At 38.8% G+C, this 25,465-nt stretch overlaps 1 protein-coding gene across 7 annotated transcripts in view; it reads left to right on the top strand.

The window, feature by feature from the left end:
• The window catches only part of patj (PATJ crumbs cell polarity complex component), a 226,077-nt gene that overhangs the window by 133,415 nt on the left and 67,197 nt on the right, over window positions 1-25,465 (top strand). For all 7 annotated transcript variants that reach the window (XM_052011643.1, XM_052011644.1, XM_052011648.1 and 4 more), the window contains 3 exons: window positions 14,360-14,556; window positions 17,193-17,284; window positions 23,973-24,042. In XM_052011643.1, coding sequence (XP_051867603.1) covers window positions 14,360-14,556; window positions 17,193-17,284; window positions 23,973-24,042 — 359 coding nt within the window. The remainder of the gene's footprint in view (window positions 1-14,359; window positions 14,557-17,192; window positions 17,285-23,972; window positions 24,043-25,465) is intronic.

Below are 25,465 nucleotides of genomic sequence, written 5' to 3'. Positions count from 1 at the left end.
AGATATGTATATAGATATAGATATATTACTTTTCTGGATCTGGGTATCACTGGCAAGGACAACAGTTATTGCCCATTCCTAATTGCCTTCAAGAAGCTGGTGATAAGCCACCTTCTTGAACCACTGCAGTCCTTTTGGTAAAGGTGCGGCCACAGTGATGCTGGGCACAGAGTTCCAGGATTTGGACCCAATGACAATGAAGGACCATGGATATATTTGCAAATCAGAATGGTGCGTGACTTGGAGGGGAACCCGTAGAGAATAATAAAAGTGCAAGTTGTTGTATCATCATGTCAAAGCATTCTATTTATTTTCCCCTCATGTGCTTCTCCAGATTACTTTTACATTGATCTGTGCTGTTTGCCTCATTCCTTGTAGTAGCAAGTTCCACGTTCTTAGAACTCTGATTAAATATTTTGCTCTGAGTTTCCCATTGTTTTATCAGTGACTGCCACATACATGACCCTTGCAGTTGTTGCCTCACAGCTCCAATGACTCGGATTCAATCCAGACCACGAGTGTTGCCTGTGGGGAGTTTGCAGGTTCTCCCTGTGACAATGTGGGTTTCCTCCCATATCTTAAAGATGTGCAAATTGGTAGATTAGTTGTCCAGTGTAATTAGCTCTGGTAGAGGTGAGTGAAGGAATCTGGATGGAGTTGATAAGAATGTGGGGAGAATAAAATGGGATTAATATAAGTAGGTGCCTGATGGTCAGCATAAACTCAGTGGGACGATGACTCTAGTTCCATGCTGAATGACTATATGTCTTCAGTTTTAGACTTCTCCCACCACTGGAAACACTCATAGCCACTCAATCAATACCATTTATTGCCTTGAAGTCTGATATCAGGCCACTCCTCAATCTTCCCTTAAGATGATACATACCTAGTTGCTCCTCCTCACTCGATAAGTATACCCTGTTAGTTTTGGTATCATTCCCATGAATCTCTTGACTTTATCTTTTTAAAATTGGAATACTAAAACTGTGCCTACTTCTTCAACTGTTGTCTAGTCAGACATTTGATGCAAGTTTAATATAACTGGACTGGTTTTACTGCTGCTGTTCCAGAAGTTGATCCCAGTACTTCAGAGGCATTTTTATGGACTGTAATCTCCATCATTAATTTTGGTGGTTGGTGGATCTTTACCTTTGGGTCCCTTGCTTTTATTATTATGTTATACTTGTATGACTGAAGCATTATGTGGCCCCCTTTAAAATATACCAACTTGCATTTGTTTATTTGGAAATGAATTTGCCAATTACACATGCCCATTTGGTCGCCATGATATTTTGTATGACTTGGGAATTAAAGGAAATTGTCAGTGGTTTGAAACTATTTTTCCAGCTGTGCATAAGGGAGCCTGTGCGAACATCCTGCTCTAAATTGGAGCTAGATCAATGTGTTTCAATAGAGAGGAATAACCACAAGAAACTTTGGGTAACTATTAGTTGATTTTGAACTTTTTTGGTTGAGAGTCATAGAGAATCATGGAAACAGGTCCTTTGGCCCACTGAGTCTACACTGACCATCTACCACTCATTTGCACTAATCCTACATTAATCCCACATTCTCATCAACTCCCCCCAGATTCTACCACTCATCTACACATAAGGAGCAATTTACAGTGGCCAATTAACCTACCTACCCATGCATCTTTGGGATTGGGAGGAAACTAGACCGCCCAGAGGAAACCCATGTGGTCTCGAGGAGAATGCATAAACTCCACATGGACAGCACCCAAGGTCAGAATTGAACCTGCTGTGAGGCAGCAGCCATACTAGCTGTGCCATAAGTAGAGCCACACTTTGGTTATTTTATGTATTTTTAAGATGTTTTAGTTTTTTCTAAATTTTAATGTTTTAATATTTTTAATGTTTTGAATGCATAAGACACTCACAAACATTTGGTGTTTGACACACGGTGTGGTAGAGCAGGGTGTTTTTTTAATACCTTTTTAATGGATTGGGCATATTTTGGACTTCCCACATGATCCTATTGCAACACAGAAGCCCCTGTTAATGCAATATTCTCTCTGCTTGGTATTCATTTTCAATCCAACACAATTCCTTGTTGTCCAGATTGCTCGAGCTGCGTGTGAACTTTATCTGGAAGTCAGCCACCAGTGCAGGTGGCTCAATGCTAACAGTGAATTTTGCCAGATTGTCATCTTGTAAATTCGCACATTCTTCCTAGATATTAACTGTGCTTCCCAATTAAGTGAAACACCGTTTTTGACATTGTACTTTTGAATCCTGATATCAATCCATCCTATGTAGGTTTTAGATACCAGAGCCTATCCTAATCTTTGCCAATCTAATGTCATTAGATACCAATTCAGCTATAGTGTACATAATCCTTAGTTGCAGAAAAAGGAATACATCTTGGAGGTGTGGATATAAAAGGTGATATTATCATAAAAGATGTGTTGGAGAAGAAGAAAGTAGAAGAAAGGAATATATTCTTTGCAGGAAGCAGCTTGGGATGAAGTTTGATGACAGCTGATAGATTCATTGGATTTAGAATGGTCAATAATCTTTCCCCAGAAGCAGATTAGGGAAGTTGGGGAAGAAAAGACACACAGATAAGCCTGTGAAACGGGTGAGTTGCACATTGGAAGTGAGTTAATGAAATTTTATCCAATTCAGGGCAGGAGCAGGAAATGACACTAATACTGTCATCAATGTATTTTGGAAAAAAATGTGAGGGAGGAAGTATCAAAGTATAGAAGAAAGAATATGTAGTTTCGCCAGAACCCATTTGGATTCTCATAGCAAAACCTTTTACTGGAGGAAGTGACTGAGGTCAAAAGAGATGTTCGTTATGTGAACATGTTTAGCCAGGCAGAGGACAAATGATTGAGCCTCCCTTGAAGGGAGATCTGGGGACACTCACTCTCACTTGGTTGTGATGGAGTTGATGGAATAATATGTTGAATTTTGAGTGCAATGCAATTCTCTATTGAGGAAGTCTCTCGCTTCATGTTTTTGGAAAAAGCACATAAGAATAATGGGATGACTCATTATGAGTGAGCTGATTAATTTTGAACGCCAGGCTCCAGAAGTATTCCAGCAAGGAAGAAGTAAAAGTAGTGAATTACTAAGTGGCATTAAGAAGGGAGCGATAAATGGAAAATGAGTATGCAAAGCACAATAAGAGAGAACACTGTGTTATCCTGTTTTCTTGACAATCCCCACTCTCCTCTAGCTGTATAGTAGTTTTATAGTTACATAAAATATAATGGATACTTGTAAAAGGGACTACATCCTTTATTAAAGTTTACTGTTAAAATTGTAATTAGAAAAAATCCTTGATTTATTAACCTTGCACTTATTCTTTCAGCCTCTAACAAATTAATTTTTCAATAATACATAGATTAATATTTGGAGAGTCCTTTAAAGGTATAGAATTAAACAAAATCAGTTTGTATATTGGAAAGGTTAGCAGCAGAATTTTAGTTTGTCTTTGGTATTTGGCGGGTGTCCCTCGTATACATAAATGGAATAATTTCATGTCACAGATTAGGCATCATCTCAGACAATATGAAAGATTCTGGTAGAAGATTCAGTTATACACATCTTCTACTGATGGCCCAATTCATGTTAAGTTTTATGCCAATAATTTAAGCGAAATAAACTTACATGTGGTTTCTCCAAATGTAAAAGTGTTCTTGGTAGATTAGATGTAGAAGCAATCCATCCCTAGGTGATGGTACATTGCATGTTGGTGCGAGCACAAAGTGAACAAAGTTTACACACTATGTCTAAAAATGGATCAATGCTAAGTCTAAGTTATGATTCTGAATTGTTTATGGTTAGGATCTGAAGTTCTAATTCCATAAGACCAACCAAATAGGAACTGAGTAAGCAATTTGTTCCTTCAGGCTTGCAGCATCATTCAGATTGTTCTCTGAATGATATCTTGAGCAGAGAAATCACAACTCTTTTGAATGAAATTTCGCAAATGCTGACATGTTATTCTGATACTACCTCCTAGTTTTAGACTCCCACACGAGGGCAATGTCCTCCCAGCATCCACCCTATCAAAACTCAAGAATTTTAAATGCCTTATTAAAGACAGTTCCTTTTTTCTTCTTTGAAACTCCAGGGATTCTCAGCTGAATATATTCAACTTCCCTTGATCCCAGAAATCAATCTAAAGAACTGCTATATTTTAAAGCCAGTGTACTCTTCCTTATTTACAGAATGCAATATTGTACAAGGTATCCTATGTGGTTGCATCAATATTCTATATAAATGCTGTGAGATTTCATGGACCAGATATTGCTCGACAACCTTTTAATGGCATTAACATGGCAAAGTGGGTCACCCCAAGAGTGTATGTGAAAGTCACATAAAGAGCAAGAAATTCTGTTGTTTACAGTACGGCTTTAATGGGTTTCCCAATGTAACACTACATTAAAATTGACATTGTTGGCTTCTGCCTGGCATTCTCAACTGATATGTTACAGCTTCTTTCAGTTGTCAGCACTTAGCCCAGAGGATGTCATCTTTGCAGCAACTCTTAAAGGTATTTATCACAGCTACAGGGGATCAAATGGATGCTGTACTTATTGGGGAGAGAGGGAGTTAGAGGTATCTGGACAGGATGGTGAAGAATAATGCTCGCGGGAGGCATTTTTTTTTGTACAAGGGGACCACAGAGACCCTCCGGGTGCTCTTGACAGGAGGTTGCCCGAAGATCTCTGTAGGATATGAATGCAGTCTATGAATGCTTGCACTTTTGGGCAAGCCTGCAACGTAAGCAATTGCTATGCCCACCCAGGCTGCTCCTTTGGGTGGAAAGAAAATTAGATACGGTTTTTATTGAGCATAGCAAATGCAAAAAGGACAGCTAACTCTGAGATGTGACAGAGATCAGCAGCAGCTTGAAATGATCCTGAGACTCAGATGTGAAAAGTGACTGATCCTGACTTCCATGGGCAAAGTAAACAAGGCTGTATTTGAGGATTGTGTCAGATGTCAGAGAGGACAGAGGACGCAGTTTGAGTGTTGGCCTGTTAAATAACACATTTTCACTGGAAATGAGGACAATAAAAGGTGATTGTTCTGTAAGTAAATAAAGACTGTTGTTTATCAGGCTGGTGAGTTTGAAAATCTTACTGCAGATGAGTTTTTTCATGTTACACTGCTGTTGATATCATTTGGGGAAGTTTTACTTCAGGGAAAAGCTGGTACCAGAGCAAATGCAAATATCATTAAAAAGGCGGAGGAAGAATTTCCTGACAGCCATCAAAACACCTAGAAACAGAGATCTGCGTCGACATAAAACTGTGACCTGATCAGCTTGGATCTAAGATAGCAAGATAGCCCGTCGTGGCTTGGGCCTGACCTGACCGTCATTTCTGCTTATCAAGCTTGCCCCCCATCCTGCTTCCCCTATTTGTGTCTCAAATCTTCTGCCTTCATGACATGACCAACCCCTACCTGAATTTGAATGACCATTGAACATATACACCCAATCTGACGCTGACACGTATGGGATGTCCTGTTGGACTTAGGTTAGATAGCCAGGCTCTTCCCAGAAAATTGTGCAAGTTTGTAGTATTGCATGTTAAACCTGTTTTTAACTGCAGAGCAATGTTTTGATTTGGAGATTTGCAAACACATTTCTCATACTGCAAACCCTTCGTAATATAATTTTTTATACCATTTGTTTGCTATACCTGCATGCTAATTAGCTGTTGTATATGCATGAGAATATCCAAACCCTCCTGAATGTTAAAATTGCCTGTTGATACTTTCCAAAAAGTGTTGCTTTTCTATTCTTGCTCATGTAGATTTCCTCGCATTTTATTCTATCCGCCATGCTATGGCCCATCAGTGAAATGGCCAGATGCCTTTGCAGTCTGATTGTGGTCCACACATTACTTTCCCACTGAGCTTTGTATCATCACTAGACTTAAACGCGTTGTACTCAATCACCTTATCTAAGTCATTGATATTGATTATAAACAGCTGAGATTTAAGCACTATTTTTGTGGAATCTCTCCGGATACAGCATACCATCTCAAACAAAAACCTCTTTATTTCTACTGTTTGTTTGCTCTTTGATAACCAATCCTCAATCCATATTAATATGTTAACCACAATCACAGGAAACCAGAGATGAAAGTAAGCCAGCACAGGCCGATAAGGGAGACGAATAAGAAAATGGCAAATGCAATTGGATTAAGTAGGCAATATTAAAGACATGAATGTGCCAGTAAGAAATTTAAATAACATCACCCCTATATGAATCCTTAATTTGTTTAATAGCCCCCTCGTATGTACTTTATAAAAGGCTGCTTGAAAATCTAAACACTCGACATTCATTTGTTTATCTCTTATCAGCCCTGTGTTACAACTTAATAACTTACTATCAGGCTTGTCAAACATGATTTCCCTTTCACAAATTCATGTTGATTCCTCAATTGCACCATGATTTTCTAGTATCCTGTTAGCATATGTACAATAATAAATTCTAGCATTTCCCTACCCGCTAATTGCTCTGTTTTATTTCTCCCCCATTTTTAAACAAAGCAGATTATGTTTCCTACCTTCAAATATGCAGGGATTATTCTAAAGTCTAGGAAATTCTGGAGGATCAAAATCAAGCATCCTCTATGTTGATAGCCAACCCATTAAAAATCCTGGGATATAGCCCATCATGACCAGTTAACATGTTGGGTTTTAGCTTCATTAATTTCTCCAGTAACGTTTCTTTACCAACATTGATTTAACAACATTTTTCATTCCCAGTGGACCCATAGTTCCCCATTTCTTTGGATTTTTGTTTAGTTTCTTCTGTCACTAAGACAGGTACAAAGCATTTGCTTAATATCTCTACCATTTCTTTATTCCCATTATGTTTTCTCCTGTCTCTGCCAGTAAGGTACCCATATTTACTTATACAACTCTCATCCTTTTTACATTCTTATTCAAGCTGTTACAATCTGCCTTTATATCTACTGTTGGTTTACTTTTTTTATTTTGTCCTTATTAAATTCTTTCTCAGCATTTGTTGAATTCTAAAATCCACAGTTTTCATAGTATTACTATTCTTTTGGTAACATTCATGATATGTAACATAAGCAAAATTAAAAGTGATGTACACAGGCATTACTTTTTTTTCTGAACAGAAAATGTAATTTAAAAAGCATTGGCAAAGAAGCAAATGGTCGGCTTAATGTTTTGAAATTAAAATCTACTTATTTTATAGAAATAAATGCAGGGTATATTTTATCCACAGTTAGACTAGATAATGACACACATAAAGACACAGTTTTCTCTGCACATGACCCACTTATACACACAGGATGCTGGGCATGCAGCAATGACTTCAGTTAGTGTCCATTAGTAAGCAAGACCTGAAATCAGCACAGATGATCCTAATATTCTCAGTGCCTCAGGTAAGGTCTTCCCTTATTTTAGAAGTAAGGGGTTAGATTACATCAGTCTATGCCTCACATGCCTGTACCAACATGATGTCCCATCTGCACTCAGAGCTGTGTGGTGCCTGTTCCTTTCTCCCACCTGCTTTTTGTGAAGCCAAAACCATCCCAAGTCAGCCCTGTTTTTAAAGTCTTCCCACCATGGTTGGAAATCTCACTTTAAAATTGTGGAAGCTGTTTTAACTTAAGAGTTTCTGCAAGATGTAATCCAGAAGAGCAAGAGTTTATGATTTGTAAACTAATGCTATATTGCACTTCAGTTGCATGAAAAAAAACTCTTTATGGCCCCTCATAAAACCACAGCATTATTTTCATAAGCATTCTGCAGCGCTGAAGAATTTTTACCTTTTTAGGTGCAAGTGCACTTGGCTTGGGTTCATACACAGGAAATGAAGACCTGGAGAAAAATACAGATTCTATTAATACAGTCCCACCAGCATATTTTATTCTAAAATTAATTTCTAATTTATAGTTACTTAGTGCAGGAGTTTTTCAGCTGTTATTTGTCACATTTCAGTTGTAGCAGTAGCATTCTTCATTAATAACTTAATTGGGTAAAAAAGAAAAATTGTCATAGAAAAATAGCAAAATTTAGTTATAATTACATAGTTATTATAGTTGAAGCTCTGAGCATAATTCAGCATTTTGTACTGCATCGCTACTGGTTTAAAGTGCTGGTGATCCACCTATTTCAATGTTTATCACTGTGACTGAAAGACAGCAGTTCAGCCATCACTTTAATCAGTTCTTTTCATCCCGAGAGATTACTTTGTTGCTTAGCAACCTGTGGTCTTCACTGTTCCAAAAGCATAGTATGACAGTTCTGCTGCAAGCTGTGCATAATCATTTACTACTGATGATCTGGAGGAGAATAATAGCAATGAGAGCTCTACCTTGGATAACCTAGATACGGCTATTAGTGACAGTATCTTTCTCAACCTCTTTTCTCATAATAGAATGCCAGAATGACGCCCATAAAATAACAATAGTGGATGAGACCTTTGGCTTATAATTGCTTTCTCAGTATCAAGCAGCTATGTTTCATTGTGCTATTGTTATGCCTGAAATCATTAAATATTTTCTGAAGTTACCACTTTGAGACAGACTTGAACCCAGTCAATATGACACTTTAATTTATTTCCAGAGGCTAACACCTCTGTAAGGTCAGCAGGTCACAGTATGTGGGTGAAACCTGACAGACACTGATTACTACAAGATTGGGTATCTGTCACCCAGGGCCTTCTATCAATTAGACAGACCTAAACTATTATTCTGGTTCAATTCAGTGGCTGCAACAAATAAAAATTTATAAAATCCATTTTAAATAAATACAGAAAAATTGTAATATGAATACCTCACTATTGTTTCTGAAAGCATTTTAATATATACTGATTTGAAATTGGTTTAGCTGAGAGTTGGGTCCAAAAGACAATCTACTAACTCTGCATTGCTCATTCACTAGAAAATAGAGCTCACTATCAATGTATAAACAGGTCTGCACAGGTCTGCTCATTAACATTAAAATGCTTGTTCAACTTTTATCTTAAAACACTGATGTCTTTCTGCAAATAATTAAGCCTTTGAACTAGGTTGAATACAATGTATGTTTTTGTTTTTATTTCAGATTTCCAGCTTCTGTGTTATTTTGATTTTTTTCAGGACAGAGGAAGGGTCTTGACCTGAAACGTCGACTGTTTATTTCCCTCCATAGATGCTGCCCGACCTGCTGGGCTCCTCCAGCATTTTGTGTGTATTGCTCCAGATTCCAACATCTGCAGAATCTCTTGTGTCTGCTAAGGCAAAGGTTTCTCACTGTCTACCCTATCTATGCCCCTCGATTTTGTACACCTCGATCAGAACCCACCAACCCCCCCCCTCCACGCTACCCGCCCCAAGCTTCCTCTGCTCAAAGGAAAACACACACAGCCTATCCAATCTCTCCTCTTAGCTGAAACAATTCATCCCAGGCAACATGCTGGGATCTCCTCTGCAACAGTGCATTCACATCCTTCCTATAGTGTCTTGACCACACACAGTGCTCTAGCTGTGGCCTACGTAATATTTTATATAGTCGTACTACAACATCCTTGCTATTATATTCTCTGCCCCAGCTAATGAGGGTATCCCATATGTCTCTACCAGTGCCTTCAGGGATCTGTGGACATGTAGATCACTGTCTCCCTGTTCCTCAGCACTACCTCAGATCTCGCCATTCGATGTCTATATCCTGGTCTTATTGGTCCTCCCAAAATGTAGAACCTTATACTTTTCAGGATTACATTTCATCAGCCATTTTTCTGCCCATGTTACGAAGTGATATTAAACACAAGAGGCCATAGGTTTAAGGTGAGAGGAAGGAGTTTCAAAGTGGATTGGAGGGGAAAGTTTTTTTTACACAGAGAGCGGTTGTTATCTGGAACTCACTCCCAGATTCACACTGAGATTGTTAATATATGTAACAAAGTCCCAGCACCAATCCCTGTGGTAACAGGAGTAAAATACCTAAAAAAAAAACAACCATCACCCTCTGCCTCCTGACACCTAGCCAATTTTGGATCCAATTTGACAAGTTGCCCTGGATCCCATGGTTCTTGTGATTTGGTCCAATCTTCCATGTGGGACCTTGTTAAAGGTGTTATTGAAATCCATCTGGACAACCTCAATCATGCTATCCTCATTGCAACACTTAAGTCACCTTCTTGAAAAATTCCATCAAATTAATTAGATAAGACTTCCCCTTAACAAAGCCATGCTGACTATCCCTGACTAATCCTTGTCTCTTCAAGTGTAAATTGGATCCGTTCTTCAGAAATTATTCCAATAATTTCACTACCACTGATGTTAGATTCAACAGCATGTAATCCCTGCTGCCCTTCTTGAATGAAGGTACCACATTTGCTGTCCTCAGTCATCCATCATGTCTTTGCTGACCAAAGAAGATTTTAAGTTTTCTGGCAGAGCACTAGCAGTCTCCTTGGCCTCCCATAAACAGCCTGGGATACATCTTGTCAGGCCCTGGGAGTTTGCAGCAGGACACAGAAGAAAATGTGCACCTGATCGTCAGTCACATCTGATGCCTTGACCTTCGAATACTCTGGAATGTTGCATCAGTGGTCATTGTTTGGCATCTTGCACCACAGCTTTTCAGTTCACTAAATTTCTAAACCTGCGTATCTGGAGTTGCAAATAAACCAGGCCAGATTCTTTCACTGAAGGACATTACTGAATTCAATAGTCTTCTGAATTTCCCAACTCTTGTGACATTTGAATTCTTACTTACTGAACATTAATTCACCTTTATAGTCCAGTAACATACTGCATGCATCCTGCCTCAAACTTACTGAACATTAATTCACCTTTATAGTCCAGTAACATACTGCATGCATCCTGCCTCAAACTACCTGTAACTATGCATGCCTCCAAATAAATATATAGAATACTTGAAGCACTCAGCAGGTCAGGCAGCATCCATAGTGAGAGTCAACATTTCAGATAAACCTCCCTTCATCAGAACTAGAAAAGTGAGAAAGCAAGTATGGTTTAAGTTGCAGAAGGAGGGGAAGGGTAGAGAGAATGTCCGTTAGGGTGCAGACCAAACTTGTCAAGATAACCATTACTTTAAATACCAGCTGTAAGAGACAAAAGAGAAAATAAACAGTGGAGCAAATTGAAGCTGAGATATCTAGCAACATCTGTGGAGAGAAAAAAAAGGTGGTTGTTGAATTCAATATTGAGATCAGAGTGTTGCAACAGCCCAGATGGGAGGTGAGATGCTATTCTTCAACCTTACATTTGGGTTTCGGGAGTGTGGCAGGGAATTAAAGTGATAAGTGACTGGAAACTCAGAGACACACTTAAAGACTGAACGGAGATATTCTGCAAAGTGGTCACCCAATCTTCATCTGGTTCCTCCAAAGTAGAGGACCGTATTGTGAGCATGCAATGCAATATACTAAATTGGAAGAAATACAAGTGAACTAATGATTCATCTGGATTGACTGTTTCGATCCCTGGATGGTGGAATGGGAAGAGATGAAAGGACTGGTGTTGCATGAGAAACTGCTGTGAAAAGGGTGTGATTGCTTCAGATGGAAGATTGAATCATCTGCCGTTTTTACCCCTATTCCAAAGTAAATAAAGCCCACTCTCTTAGCCTGTCTGAAGATTGGTTCTTTAAACTGCAAATCATTTGCTGTAAGATATTTTTATAAGGCCACCATATCATCCAGCAATGTCAGCCAGTACTGTAGATTAAAAAGCAAAAAAAAAACTGCAGGTGCTTGCAATCCGAAATGAAAACAGAAATGCTGGAGATATTTAGCTGGTCAGGTAGCATTTGGGAGAAACAGGACAATGGTCTTTCCTTAAAACTGAAAAAATAGGAAAACAAGTGTGTTTTAAATTGCAGAGAGGATAGAGTGGTGGGTGGGGTTGCTGGGGGCTGGATGGAGGGAACAAAGGGAACATCTGCACTTATCCAGGTGGCACAAATACTGTTAATGCCATCTAAGAGAGGGTAATGAGTGCTTGTTAACCACATCTGATCTGACTGAAGGAGTGTAAATCGAGGAAATGAATGAGGGTAGTAAAGAGGGGAAAAAAGTGCTGCAATCATGTGATGCAGAACACAGCAGTTGCTGTAAATTCAAGAGACTTGAAATACTCAACAAATCAAGTATCATCTGTGGAGAGTAAAAACTGGGTTAATGATACAGGTGGATGACCTTGCATCAGAACTGGTGAGTTCTGACACAAACAGAAAAGGCTAGTTATTTGAAGTTGTTGAATTTGTTATCAAGTCCTGAAAGCTGCAACATGCCGAAATGGAAGTGCTGTTCTTCCATTACTGTAGATGCTATCTAATCTTTCAAAGCTTCGGTGACTCATTGCTTGAAATCATTGATCTTTGTTGAATACATAGGTTTCCTTTAGTTGCCGTACAAGCATAATGATGAGATCTTCTAACCAGATTGACCATGACAAATATTTAGATTTGGCACATTGCTTTTTCACATCTGATGTATCAATTCATTTAATGAATTTTGCTGAATGCAGAATATTGCAGGAACATCTTTTATTGTTGTTTAGTAATAATCCTGAACTTGCCTAGATATTTTCAACTTTAATATTCTGTTAGTGAGAATCCATCAACAAATTGATGATGTTAATAAATAATATCACCAACTGACGATCCAAGCTATCGATGAATACCAGTTCTTAAGGGATACATGAACAAAGCAGAGGTGTAATAGAGAATTCATGATCTGGCTTTAAGTAGAAACTATAGATACAGACTACTGCACAGTACAGCATGCAGTTTATTCCTTGATTGCATTTCATTCAAAGCTCAATTATGCCTCTCAATTTTCCACAGGACTTAATTTTCCAGAGTTCAATTAGTGCTTATTGAGCTGAATTAGTCTAACAGAAATATGTGTTAAAATGATACTTGAATGTTTACACTGGTGAATAGCTACCACATTGAGAAATTGTTCAATCTTGTCTTTTAAGACCCTTAAGGTCACAACATTAAGAAAATGAAAAAGATTTGGGACCTTATTATGTACAGAACAAAAAGAAAGGTAATGCTAGTAAAACAAAGAAAATATGGTAAAGATAAAACACAATAGTAGGGGAATTAAGGGTTATGGGGAAAAGGCAGGTAGGTGGATCTGAGTCCATGGCCAAATCAGCCATCACCTTATTGAATGGCAGAGCAGGCTCGACAGATGGCCTACTCCTGCTCCTATTTCTTATGTTTTTATGTTCTTAATGTTGTCCAGTTATATTTTGGATAACAGAAATCAAAAGGTGGGAAGACTTTGTAGATTCAGGAGATGAATCACTCACTACAGGATACCTGCTCTTGTAGCCACAGTTTTTATACGTCTGCTGAGTATCTGGTCAATAGTGACTCTCTGGATTATGCTTGTCTGTGGCTTGGTGATTGGAATGCCCTTCAATGTCAGGTAGATGGTTAGGATCCCTTTAGTGAGAGATGGTCATTGTCTTTCACTTGTGTGACCGAAATGCTACTTATCATCTAACAGTCATGCCAAATATCATCTTGACTTGTTGCATGCAGATACAAGCTACTTCATTTTCTGTGGAGCGGAAATCGGTACTGAACATTATCTAATCATCAGTGAACGTACCCAATTTTGAATTGTTAGAAGGAAAGTCACTAAGGAAACAGCTGAAGCTAATTAGATCTGGGACACAGCTTTGAATAACTGCTATAGCAAAGACTGGGGCTGAGACAATTGATAGGCAACAACCACAACAATTTTCCTTTGTGCAAGGTCTGACTCCAGTCAATCGAGAGGTTTTTCCTTGACATTCATTGTCTTACCAGGACTTCTTGATTCAACAATCAGCCAAATGCTGCCATGATGTCAGTAGCAGTTATTCTCATTTCATCTCTGAAGTTTAGCTCTTTTTATTTCTATGTTTGGACTAAGGGTATGATAAGGTTTGAAGCCAGATAGTCCTAGAAAACCCAAACTAAATGTTGGTGAGCAAGTTATTGGTGAGTAAGTGCCATTTGGTAGCACTTCTGTAACACTTCCCGTTACTTTTCTGATAACTGAAGTTGGCTGAAGGGGCATGATTTTTTCTTGCTCTTTGTGGATAGGGCACAACTGTGCAATTATATACACTGCAATGAGGACACCAGTGTTGTAATGGGATTGGATATCTTTCATAAAAACAGTGTTAATTCTGGAGCACAAGCCTTCAGCACCATTGTTTGGATGTTTCTTGCCCTATAACCTTAGCTGTGTTCAGTGGTCTCATCCATTTCTTGACAGCATGCCTCATTTTTCTCATCACTCCTATATTTTTACTCATGCTGAAACAAAATATTGTTTATACCTTAATTTATTTGTACATTTTTTTTTGCTATAGAAAAAATCAGGCAAAAATATGGAGACCTGCCAGGAGATCTACATATCATTGAGCTTGAAAAAGACAAGAATGGTCTGGGTCTCAGTCTTGCTGGCAACAAGGACAGGTCCCGTATGAGCATCTTTGTAGTTGGCATCAATCCTGAAGGTGCCGCAGGGAAAGATGGGAGAATAAAGATTGGAGATGAACTTTTGGAAGTAAGTTATTAACTTAGATAATGTGGACCGTGTGCATCCCTTTCAACATTTAGTAGATACGTTTACCTATTACTTTTATTGAGGGCATGAAAGTAAAGCTTTTTGCTTTATTTTTCTTTGATTGTTCCTTCTTGATCTCTTCAAGTTCAGGTGTCCACTTGTAGGAAATTGACTTTAAGTATCAATAAGAATTACTGACAATCCTGGAAATCTAAAATAAAAACTGTAAATCTTGGAAATACCAATACCAAAAACTGTAAATCTTGGTCAGACAGCATCTATGGAGGGAGAAACAGTTAATGTTTCAGGCTGAAGACCTTCTCATAACTTGTATAACTTAAATAGTTATAATTAATATTTGATCCTGACTAATAGCTGTTTGAACAAAAGTGGAAAAAAATTGTTTGAAGAATTTATTCAGACTGAAGCTGTGCACCCAGCATCACCTTTACATTCATGCCCCTGTGCCTGCTTGAAGGAATAGACAATCATGCCTTTGTAAATTGGTCACAAAGAAGATTAACATTGATCCCTATGAGGGTTCAAATCTTGTGATACTCATTACATACTGTTGATGAAAGGTCATAACATTTCTATCTCGGTAATAGCCAAGTAGAGAAGAGAATCTATTCAGCAACTACTAAGTTGGAAATATCACCTTAGGCCCATTCAAATTATAAATATCTGATCATTGACTACATTAAAGCTAAATCATGACTGATTGATACTGACATTCGCTGGGGACTAGTCTGAGAATATAGTTTTGGTGCGATCTATAAACCAATTATGTGAAACAACACCTCTATCTATTATAGTTGAACCTAGATTTCTTGACACCCGAATATTGTTCTTAAGATTAAGATTTAATATCCTGCTCTCCATTCAGCCATTTAAATCTATTTATTGTTTGTTAGGCTCATCCAAAATTTGGACATTAATTTAAAGATTAATTTTAAGAACAGTTGACAGTACATGCACTTTTGATATGTAGTCTGCTCTCTGAGTAAATATAAATTTTTACTGTTCAACAAGATTAATGACTTACTAAACAGTCATTACAATGAAATGTGTTCCCAGTGTAACAGTTCTCATATAATGGTGGTGTAGTAATTGGATATGGATTTTGCTGACCCGACTACCTTCATTGGCCCTCGTGAGATTTGGCATCTGAGAACAATCAAGTGTTTGGCTACCATTTGTTTATTAGTTAATGGCAATTGTCTTACCTTATTGACCTTTTTTTGAAATAGCAAATACAAATAAGTTGAAAATCATTACAAACTTGCAAATAATGAGAGACTTATTTGCTTTATGTTTATTCTGTTCCATAATTTGCTGTTACATGAATAAGATATTGAAGTTGTGCTGAATCTGGCTCACAGTTTGTATTTCCCACCTGCCTGCATGTATCTGGCTTGAATGCAAAGCACCAATCTTATTGACCTTCCACACCAGGAAAAGTCTGCTGAAGTCTCAGTGACAAGCAGGCCTTGTGTGGAGCACTGTTGAGGCCTCTCCCCAGAAAACCTCGATAAACTTTCACTGGGAAAAAACTAGGAAAGACCAAACTTCACCTTCTGTGAAAGCCTGTCAGAATTTTTTAATGTTATTTTTAATGTCTGATATTCAGAGCTATTAAAAGTTACTAAAATTGTAGTAAATAAAAAGATATCAAAATGAAGTTAACTAGATAATAACATTTTAACAAATAATAAAGGAAAATAAAATATTGTTTTAAAACCAAATGTTGTCATTCTCCTAACCGATAAGCCCCATTGCAATGAATGAGCTCTCCAGTCTTAAGTCCTTGCAAAACTGGAGCAGATGCAAGTCACCTGTGACTCCAAGGGACAGCATTTAAAGAAGATTTGGTCTCCCCGAAGTAGAGGATTGTGAGCAGTGAATACATTATTCTAAAATGAAAGATGATATAAATCGCTGCTTCAGTCACTGGGAAGGGTAGAGATAATTTGTGAAATTTGATGTGGGAAATTGATTCTTCCAGTAGGATATCATGAAGGTGAGTGGTCTTGGGTTCAGAGGATCAGGGCCTGGGCCTTGAGAACGTTGTGGGCATGGGGCCTAGGCCTCATAGGTTCAGGAGTGACTTTAGGGAGAATGTAGAAAAGGTCAAGGCAGCATCAGAGAGGGATGCCAGAACAATTAAAGTTAAGAATAGGATTTGCCTGGTCGGGGTCTCAATCCAGCATAGCCATTCCCAGAACGACATCATTCAAATTCCATGGAAAGCTCTAAGATGACCAGTGCTTGGGGAATAAGATTACCCCATGCACATTAATGTAGCAATTTTGTCAGTGGCACAAGGATGACTTGTGCCCAGAATTGCCTGGCTGAATTTGTGAATAGGCACAAAACGCTCCAGAAATACTTGTTCCATTGATTCACTGTGAGAGAGAGATGGGTGGGGGCAGGGGGGTGGAGAAATTATTTTCCCTCATTTATTGCTGAAAACAATGATTGAATTTCAAAGCACCTTTGTCCAGTGGGTTTCTGATGCCCTAAGTTTTGAAATGCTATAAATAGAAACCTTTCGAAGTTCCTTTGTCTCCTAATTATTTTTGCAACTTGCGAAGTATTGTTCATAATTATAGTTCATTGTATGCTTGATTTTTCAGATCAACAGCCAGATACTTTATGGGAGAAGCCATCAAAATGCATCAGCAATAATAAAGAATGCTCCAATAAATGTCAAGATAGTTTTGATAAGGTAGTTGCATTTCTCTCTTTAACTAAAACAAAACTGATTAAAGTAATATTGATTTTTGATTAACAACATCGTTGCAACTTATTATCTGGGACTGTCTGGAAACTATACATTGAACAAATTATTTGATAGCAAAACTATTGATAGGAGTATTAATGTTGGCTATGTTAAAGGCACCACAAATCATTGTTCTTGTAGTTATATAAAACTTGCTTCCATTGGTTTTCCCAAAGATTTAACAGAGCAACTACAAATATAAGCATATATAATGATTAAAACAGGCTGCTAATCAATTATTTAATGCTTTATCCCCTTGACATCTGATCGATTCATAAAATCTGGTCCCATTCAGTAATTCTCGATATCAACTTCAGCTAATGCCCTGCCACATTGAACCATCAGAAATAGCTTTACTATTACAGTATTAATCCTAGACTGAGAATCAGTATTGTTGCCAGACTAGAAAACTGCATACAAGAGCCCACTAGTGTGATCTGGCCAGGCACAAGGAACCAAAGCCCCAACAGCCTTTGATCGTTGGCAAAGCTGGGGCTAGGGCTTTTAATCATTTTATTATTAATATTTTAATATTGATTTTGGTATTTTGAAATGCTTCTGGCATTCAAAGATGTAAACAAAACATTAAAATTGAAGGAATTCATTATAACTAAAAATTATTTTAAAAAATAAGTTTAACTATAAAGCATCTGGGATCACTTATAAATTAATAAAAATTATTAAAATGAAGTCATTTTGAAGAAATTACTTATTTTCCACATTGCCTCCTGATCCTTGCCCCGACTGTCTCTCTGACATCAGTGCAGCCTCAAACATGGCACAGGATCCCAAAAGGTCTCAGTAAGACTTGTTTCTGCTGCTGGACTCAGCAGAACTTCCAAATCAAGCAGTAAATCCTAGACTTCCACATTTTACTGTGTATACATGGAGATTTTATTTCATTCAAAAAGCTGAATCCCAGCAGTTCTAATTTAAATTGTCAACAGCAGCAGACCATTTCCTTCTTTGTTGTCACTATTTTTACCAACTTCCCTGTTGTTACTTCTTAGCAAATAACTTTGTTTTTTAATCACCCAATATATCATATTTTACATTTTGAATAAGTTAGTTTTCTTACTACCTTTTTATCTCCCACCCTCAATTGCCAGATACTATTTATTGAAAAGCTCACATCATGAATATGCTCAGATCAATCTCTGATATGCATCAAAACCTGAAATCGGCCTATCTGATTAAAGTTACCCATTGGAGGCTGCTGCCTAACAACAATTAAATGAGTAAATGTCTCTAGGTACACAAGAATATTAAAAAGAGGGTTAGACCTTTGCTTTTTGAACTTGTTAGAGCCATAGAGTTACAAGCTTTGCCCTTTGGCCCAACTCGTCCATGCCAACCAAGTTGCCTAACTGAGCTAGTCCCATTTGCCTGAATTTGGTCCATATTCCTCTAAACCTTTCCCATCCATGTACCTGTCCAAATGTCTTTTAGATGTTGTAATTACACCCACTTCTTCCACATACCCACCAGCCTCTTTGTGAAAAAGTTGCCCTCAAGTCCCCTTTAAATTTTTCCCCTCTCAACTTCAATCTGTGCCCTTTAGTTTTAGTCTCCCCAGCACTGGGGGAAAAGGACTGTGACCATTCATCCTATCTATGCCCCTCATGATTTTATATACCTCTATAAGGTCACCCCTCCTACGCTCCAGGGAATAAAGCCCCAGCCTATCCTGTCTCCTTATAATTCAATCCCTCTAGTCCCGGTGACATCCTTGTGAATCTTTCCTGCACACTTTCCAACAGAATGACATTCTTCTTATAGCTTGGTGACTAGAGCTGCACACAATACTCCAACTATGGTCTCACCATCATCTTGTGCAGTTATAACCTGACATGCCAACTCTTGTACTCAGTGTCCTGACCAATGAAGACAAGCATGCCAACACCTTCGTCACCTTGCCTACTGATGCCACCGCTTTCAAGGAACTATGTACTTGTACTCCTGGGTCTCTCTGTTCTACAACATTCTCTAGAGTCCTGCCATTTACTATCTAAGTCCCGCCCTGGTTTAACTTCCCAAAATGCAACACATCATACTTGTCTGAGTTAAATTCCATCTGCCATTCTTTGGGCAAAATTCCTAGTTGTTCTAGATCCTGTTGTAATGCTGTTAATTTTGCTGTCATCCACAAATTTACTAACCATGCCAACTACATTCTCATCCAAATTGTTAATATAGATGATGAATAACTGTGGACCCAGCAACAGTCCCTGTGACATATCACTGGTGACCGGCCTCCAGTCTGAAAGACAATACTTCACTACCACCCTCTGACTCTTTCCATTAAGCCAATTTTGTATCCAGTTGGCTAGCTCACCCTGGATCCCAGGTGATCTAACTTCCCAGACCAGCCTACCATGCGGAACCTGGTCAAAGGCCTTGCTAAAATCCTTGTAGATGACGTCTGCCACCCTGCCCTTGTCAGTCCTCTTGATCACCTCTTCAAAAAGCTCAGTCAAATTCCTGAGACACCATTTCCCATGCACAAAGCCATGCTGACTATCCTAATCAGTTCTTGCCTTTTTAAATGCAGGTAGATCCTGTCCCTCAGAATCCCCTCTAGTAACTTTCCCACAACTGGTGTTAGACTCATCGGCCTGTAGTTCCCTGGCTTGTCTTTGTAGCCCTTCTTAAATATAGGCACAACATAAGCCATGCTCCAGTACCTCACTATGGCTAACAATGATGCAGATATCTCTGCCAGGGGCCCAGCAACTTCTTCCCTAGCTTCCCACAGTGTCCAAGGGTATATTTGATCAGGCCTCTGGGATTTAACCACCTTTATATGCTTTAAGACTGCCAGCACCTCCTCTTTTATAATGTGGCTATGTTTCAAGGCATCACAGTTCTCTTCCTTGAATTTCCTAGCTTCCATAACCTTCTCCACAGTAAATACAAATGAGGCATATTAATTTAAGACCTCGCCCATCTCCAGTGGCGTCACACACAGACAACCACATTGATCCTTAAGGGGCCCTATTCTTTCCCTCATTATCCATTTGGTCTTAATATAGAATCTCAGGATTCTCCTTTACTCTATCTGTTAAAGCTGTCTCGTCCTCTTTTTGTCCTCCTAATTTCCTTCTTAAATGTACTCCTATATCCCTTGTACTCCTCTAAGGATTTGCTTTATCTATGCTGCCTGTAAGTGACATATGCCTCCTCTGTTTCCTGACAAGAGCCTCAATATGCCTTGTGAACCAGGGTTCCCTAATCCTGCCAACCTTGCCCTTCACTCTAAAGATAAGATATTTATTTATTAGTCACATGTACATCGAAACACACAGTGAAATGTGCCTTTTTGCGTTACTGAGAATGTGCTGGGGGCAGCCCACAAGTGTCGCCACTCTTCCGGTGCCAACATAGCATGTCCACAGCTCCTAACCTGTATGCCTTCAGAATGTTGGAGGAAACAGGAACACCCGGAGGAAACCCACGCAGACACATGGGGAAAATGTACAAACTCCTTACAGACAGAATTGAACCCAGGTCGTTGGCGCTATAATAGCGTTACGCTAACCGCTACACTACCGTATTGTGCTAACAGGTATATACTGGCCCTTAACTCTACCTATCCCACTTTTAAAAGCCTCCCACTTTCCAGAAGTCTCTTCACTTGCAAAAATAACTCTCTAAATCAACCATTGCAAGTCCTGTCTAATGCCGTCAAAATTATCCCCAATGTAGGACTTTAACTTGTGGATCAGTCCGATCCTTTTCCATAACTATGCTAAAACTAATAGAATTATGGTCACAGGTCCCAAACTGCTCCCCTACTGACGTCTCAGTCACTTGCCCCTTCTCATTTCCCAACAGGAGATCAAGCATAACCCCTTCTCTTGTAGGGCCATCGACATAACGATTGAGAAAACTTTCCAAGACACATGAAACAAATTTTGCCCTATCCAAGCCATCAGCACTACGGCAGTCCCAGCCAATATTAGGGAAGTTAGTCTTGCATCCCTATTATTCTTGCAGTTATTTGACATTCTGACAGATCATTTTTTAACTCCGTTTGGTTGCAAACCCATATCCCTTATCCTTACTGAACAAAACTCTATATTCCTCACTGGTAAATGTCCATTAACCTGAAACCTATCACCATTTGTGTAGAAAAAGTGTTTCTCCCATTGTTATGGATTCCGCAGCAGAGGAAATAACTTTCCTGTTAGCTCTTAATTTCCATCAAGATGTTGTTATGTTTCAGTAGCCAATGTAACAGTCAACTCCAGGCCACATTAGTGGACTCTTTGAGGCAGAGGGTCAGGAGGACTGGCCCTTTGCACCCAAACTAGGTCAGCAGAGGCACAGAGGTGATTCCATGTCGGGGGACTGGGCCAGCAAGATCTGATTCAATATACACACAACTCTATAGTTTTGGCTTAAATTTATGCTTTCGGTTTCTTTTTAAAAAAGTGCCATAAAGCCTAGAGGAGGAGTGCTAATTGGAAACCCCATCCCTTTCCCCTCCACAGGAAGGTCCAAGCCCCATTGGAAAGGGATGGATTAAACTTAGTGTTACTGATGGGTGAACAAGTGACTCAACTTGACATCTTTACTTGGATGACTTATGACTCCAAGTGACGGTCAAGTATGTTGAGAAGGCTTGAGAGTTAAATGTCATCAATTCCCAAGACTCTGCTTTGCATAAAAAAAATCCCTAGTGTCCAGTTGCTCTTATGTAATATCTAATAACTTTATTTGAGCTTCTTATCCACGTGTTTTATTTCCTATGCTAAATATATTCATGTACTGAACTCTGATTTAGGGGCAGGTTACCATCATGCTTGGAGAACCGTTGGCCATCCTTTCCCAGGAATACCACAAATACCTCTTGATGTACTCTTTAAATTCTTCTCTCTGATAATCTTAACTCAGTTTACAATACTTTTGGTACTGTTAACGCCAAAGGGTATTAAAACACTTTATTCATTAAAATAGTTTCCAAGAATTAAATCTACACAATATGAAGCTATGCTGTACTGAATTTGGAAAAATCAATGTCATATTTTAAGTTTTAAAATTTTTAAGATGACTGACATTTTATGGCATGGACACAGAAGAAAGTTATCTATTGAATGAATGATCGAGAAGGCTGTATTACATACCAATCTGCCATTGTTTACTTCCAATTACTGGAATAACATATTGCCCAAAATATTCATATTTTCAGTAGTCCAAGAATGTCAGAGGAAACCGATGAAAACATTTCATCATTTCAGTATTCAAAGGACATGGGCTTCGCAGGCTGAACCAGCATTTAATAGCCCTTGAGAAGGTGGTGATGAGCTGCCATTCTTGAAGTGCTGCGGTCCTTGAGGTGTGGGTGTACCCACAATGCTGTTAGGGAGGACTTTTAAATGTTGCTAATGTGCCCGCCTCAACCACTCTTTCTGGCAGCTCTTTCCAAATATGCACCACCCTTCACGTGAAGAAGTTGCCCCAGATGTCCCTTTTAAGTCTCCCGCCTCTGATCTTAAGCCTATGCCCTCTTGTTTTTAGCACCTCCTCCCTGGGAAAAAGACTATGTGCTTTCACCCTGTCTATGCCCCTCATGATCTTATATACTTCAATCAAGTCACCCCTCAATCTCCTACATTCCAGGGAATAAAGTCCTAGTTTACATAACCTCTCCTTGTAACTCAGGCCCCCAAGTCCAGGCAACATCCTGGTAAACCTTTCTTCACTCTTTCTAGTGTAATAACATCTTTCCCATAACAGGGTGACCAAAACTGTACACAATACTCCAAGTGTGGCCTCACCAATATCTTATATAACTACAAGATAACTTCCCACCTTCCAAACTCAACGCCTGACCAATGAAGGCCAGCATGCTGAACGCCTTCTTCACCACCCTGTCTACCTGTGATGCCGCTTTCAGTGAACTATGCACTTGCACTCTTAGGTTCCTCTTCCATAGCATTCCCCAGGACCCTACCATTCACGCTATATGTCCTACCCTGGTTTGATCTCCCAAAATCAATACCTCACGTTTATCAGGATTGAAAGCCATTTGCCAATCCTCAGCCCACATACCCAGCTGATCAAGATCCCCCTGTAATTTTTCATAACCCTCTACGCTGTCTACAACATCATCTATTTTAGTATCATCTGCAAACTTACTAACCATGCCTTGTACCTTTACACCCAAATCGTTTATATAAATTACAAACGACAAAGGTCCCAGCGCCGACCCCTGCGGCACACCACTAGACACAGGCCTCCAGTCCAAGACACAATCCTCAACCATCACCCTCTGCTTCCTACCACTAGGCCAATTATGAATCTAATCCGCTATCTCCCCCCGGAGCTTAAAACTTGTGCTGTCAGTTTCTCCTAAAAATGGATCTTATTATTGGTATATCAGAACGTGCCAGAAAAATTAATGGAGATCTTTAACATAAGCCAGATTTTATATTAAATCTCATTTCTTCAAGTTTTTGAGTGTGATCAACCATTCAATTCTTCATTTAATATCAATTAAATGCTAAAGTCGATTAGAATGATACATCAGGCACTGTACCTGCTCATCCAAATACTTCATAACTTAGTCGAGATAATCAACAGATGTTAAGAATATTTCTTTTAACAATTATAATTATTTTCCTTAATGCAGGAATGAAGATGCTGTTAATCAAATGGCAGTTACTCCTTATCCTTTGCCACCCAGTCCCCATTCTGGCGAGGTAAGAACATAGATCTGATCATTGTTCATTCTATTCAGTTGCTTTTCAGATGACACGAAAACCTATTAACCTGCTGTACTGATGAGGCAGCTATTATTATAAGAATTTGTTGTCATATTTTAGAGCCAAATTATATGCATTCATTTTATTATTTTAAAGAGCTGAATCGAATCTCCCCAAAACACACCCTACTTTAAAGTAACAAGCCCCAACTTTCCAACCTACAAGGTATCAATCTAGCAGACCGACTGAAACTTTTCCTGTCTATTCCACTCACGTTGATGGCAGTTAATACTTGTTCATATCACCACTACTAATAGCCAAAATCTTTTGCTTTAAATTATTAGGTTCACTGAGAATTTCAGCACTTAATGGTTCAATATAATAAAAGAATCCCTGAAAAACTCTGAATTTAGTGCCACAACCAAAAGAACTGAAAAATTTTGCTCCATATGTCCGATAGGTCCGATCAATTGTATTGCATGAATATATTACAAATTAATCAATTTTTGGAAAGAGGAAGTTTATTGTTGTTAGCTGTGCAAAATAAACAAAGCTACGTATAAAGTGTAAAAAAAAAACTGATTTACTTGTAGAAGGCAATGACGTCACCAACGTGATAACCTGAAAAAGGATTTACCAGCTATAGAATATCTACATGTTTAATACATCAATGAATGTGAACTCTTAGATTTCAACTCATTCATAAACAAAATAAAATATCTGTCATCTCAGCTGAAACTTTAGAGGTAAATAAGGAATTAGTTAAGACACTAATTAGTAAGCTATTTTTTAATATATTCATTCAAAGGATGTGGGCTTCGCAGGCTGAACCAGCATTTAATAGCCCTTGAGATGGTGGTGATGAGCTGCCATTCTTGAACTGCTACAGTCCTTGAGGTGTGGGTGTACCAACAATGCCATTAGGGAGGGAATTCCAGGATTTTGACCCAGCAACAGTAAAGGAACGGCGAAATATTTCCAATTCAGGATGGTGTGTGGCTTGGAGGGCAACTTCCAGGTGATGGTGTTCCCATGCTTTTGCTGCCGTTGACTTTCAAGCTGGTAGAGGTTGTGGGTTTGGAAGGTGCATTCTGTGATGGTACAAACTGCTGCCACTGTGCATCAGTGGTGGAATGAGTGAATAGTTGTGGATAGGGTGCCTACCAAGTGGGCTGCTATGTCTTGTATGGTGTTAAGCTTCTGGAGTGTTTTTGAAGCTGCACTCATCCAGGCAAATGGAGCATATTCCATCACACTTGGTCCTTGTAGATGGTAAATTGGTTTATTATTGTCACATGTACCGAGGTACAGTGAAAAACATCAGTGCATTGAGGTAGTACAAGGGAAACATAATAAAATAATGCAGAATAAAGTGATACAGTTACAGAGAAAGTTCAGTGCAGGCAGACAGTAAGGTGAA

The sequence above is a fragment of the Pristis pectinata genome, chromosome 3 (genome assembly GCF_009764475.1).
Source record: "Pristis pectinata isolate sPriPec2 chromosome 3, sPriPec2.1.pri, whole genome shotgun sequence".
In the NCBI taxonomy this organism is placed as follows: Eukaryota; Metazoa; Chordata; class Chondrichthyes; order Rhinopristiformes; family Pristidae; genus Pristis; species Pristis pectinata.
This window is presented reverse-complemented; position numbering and strand designations above follow the sequence as displayed.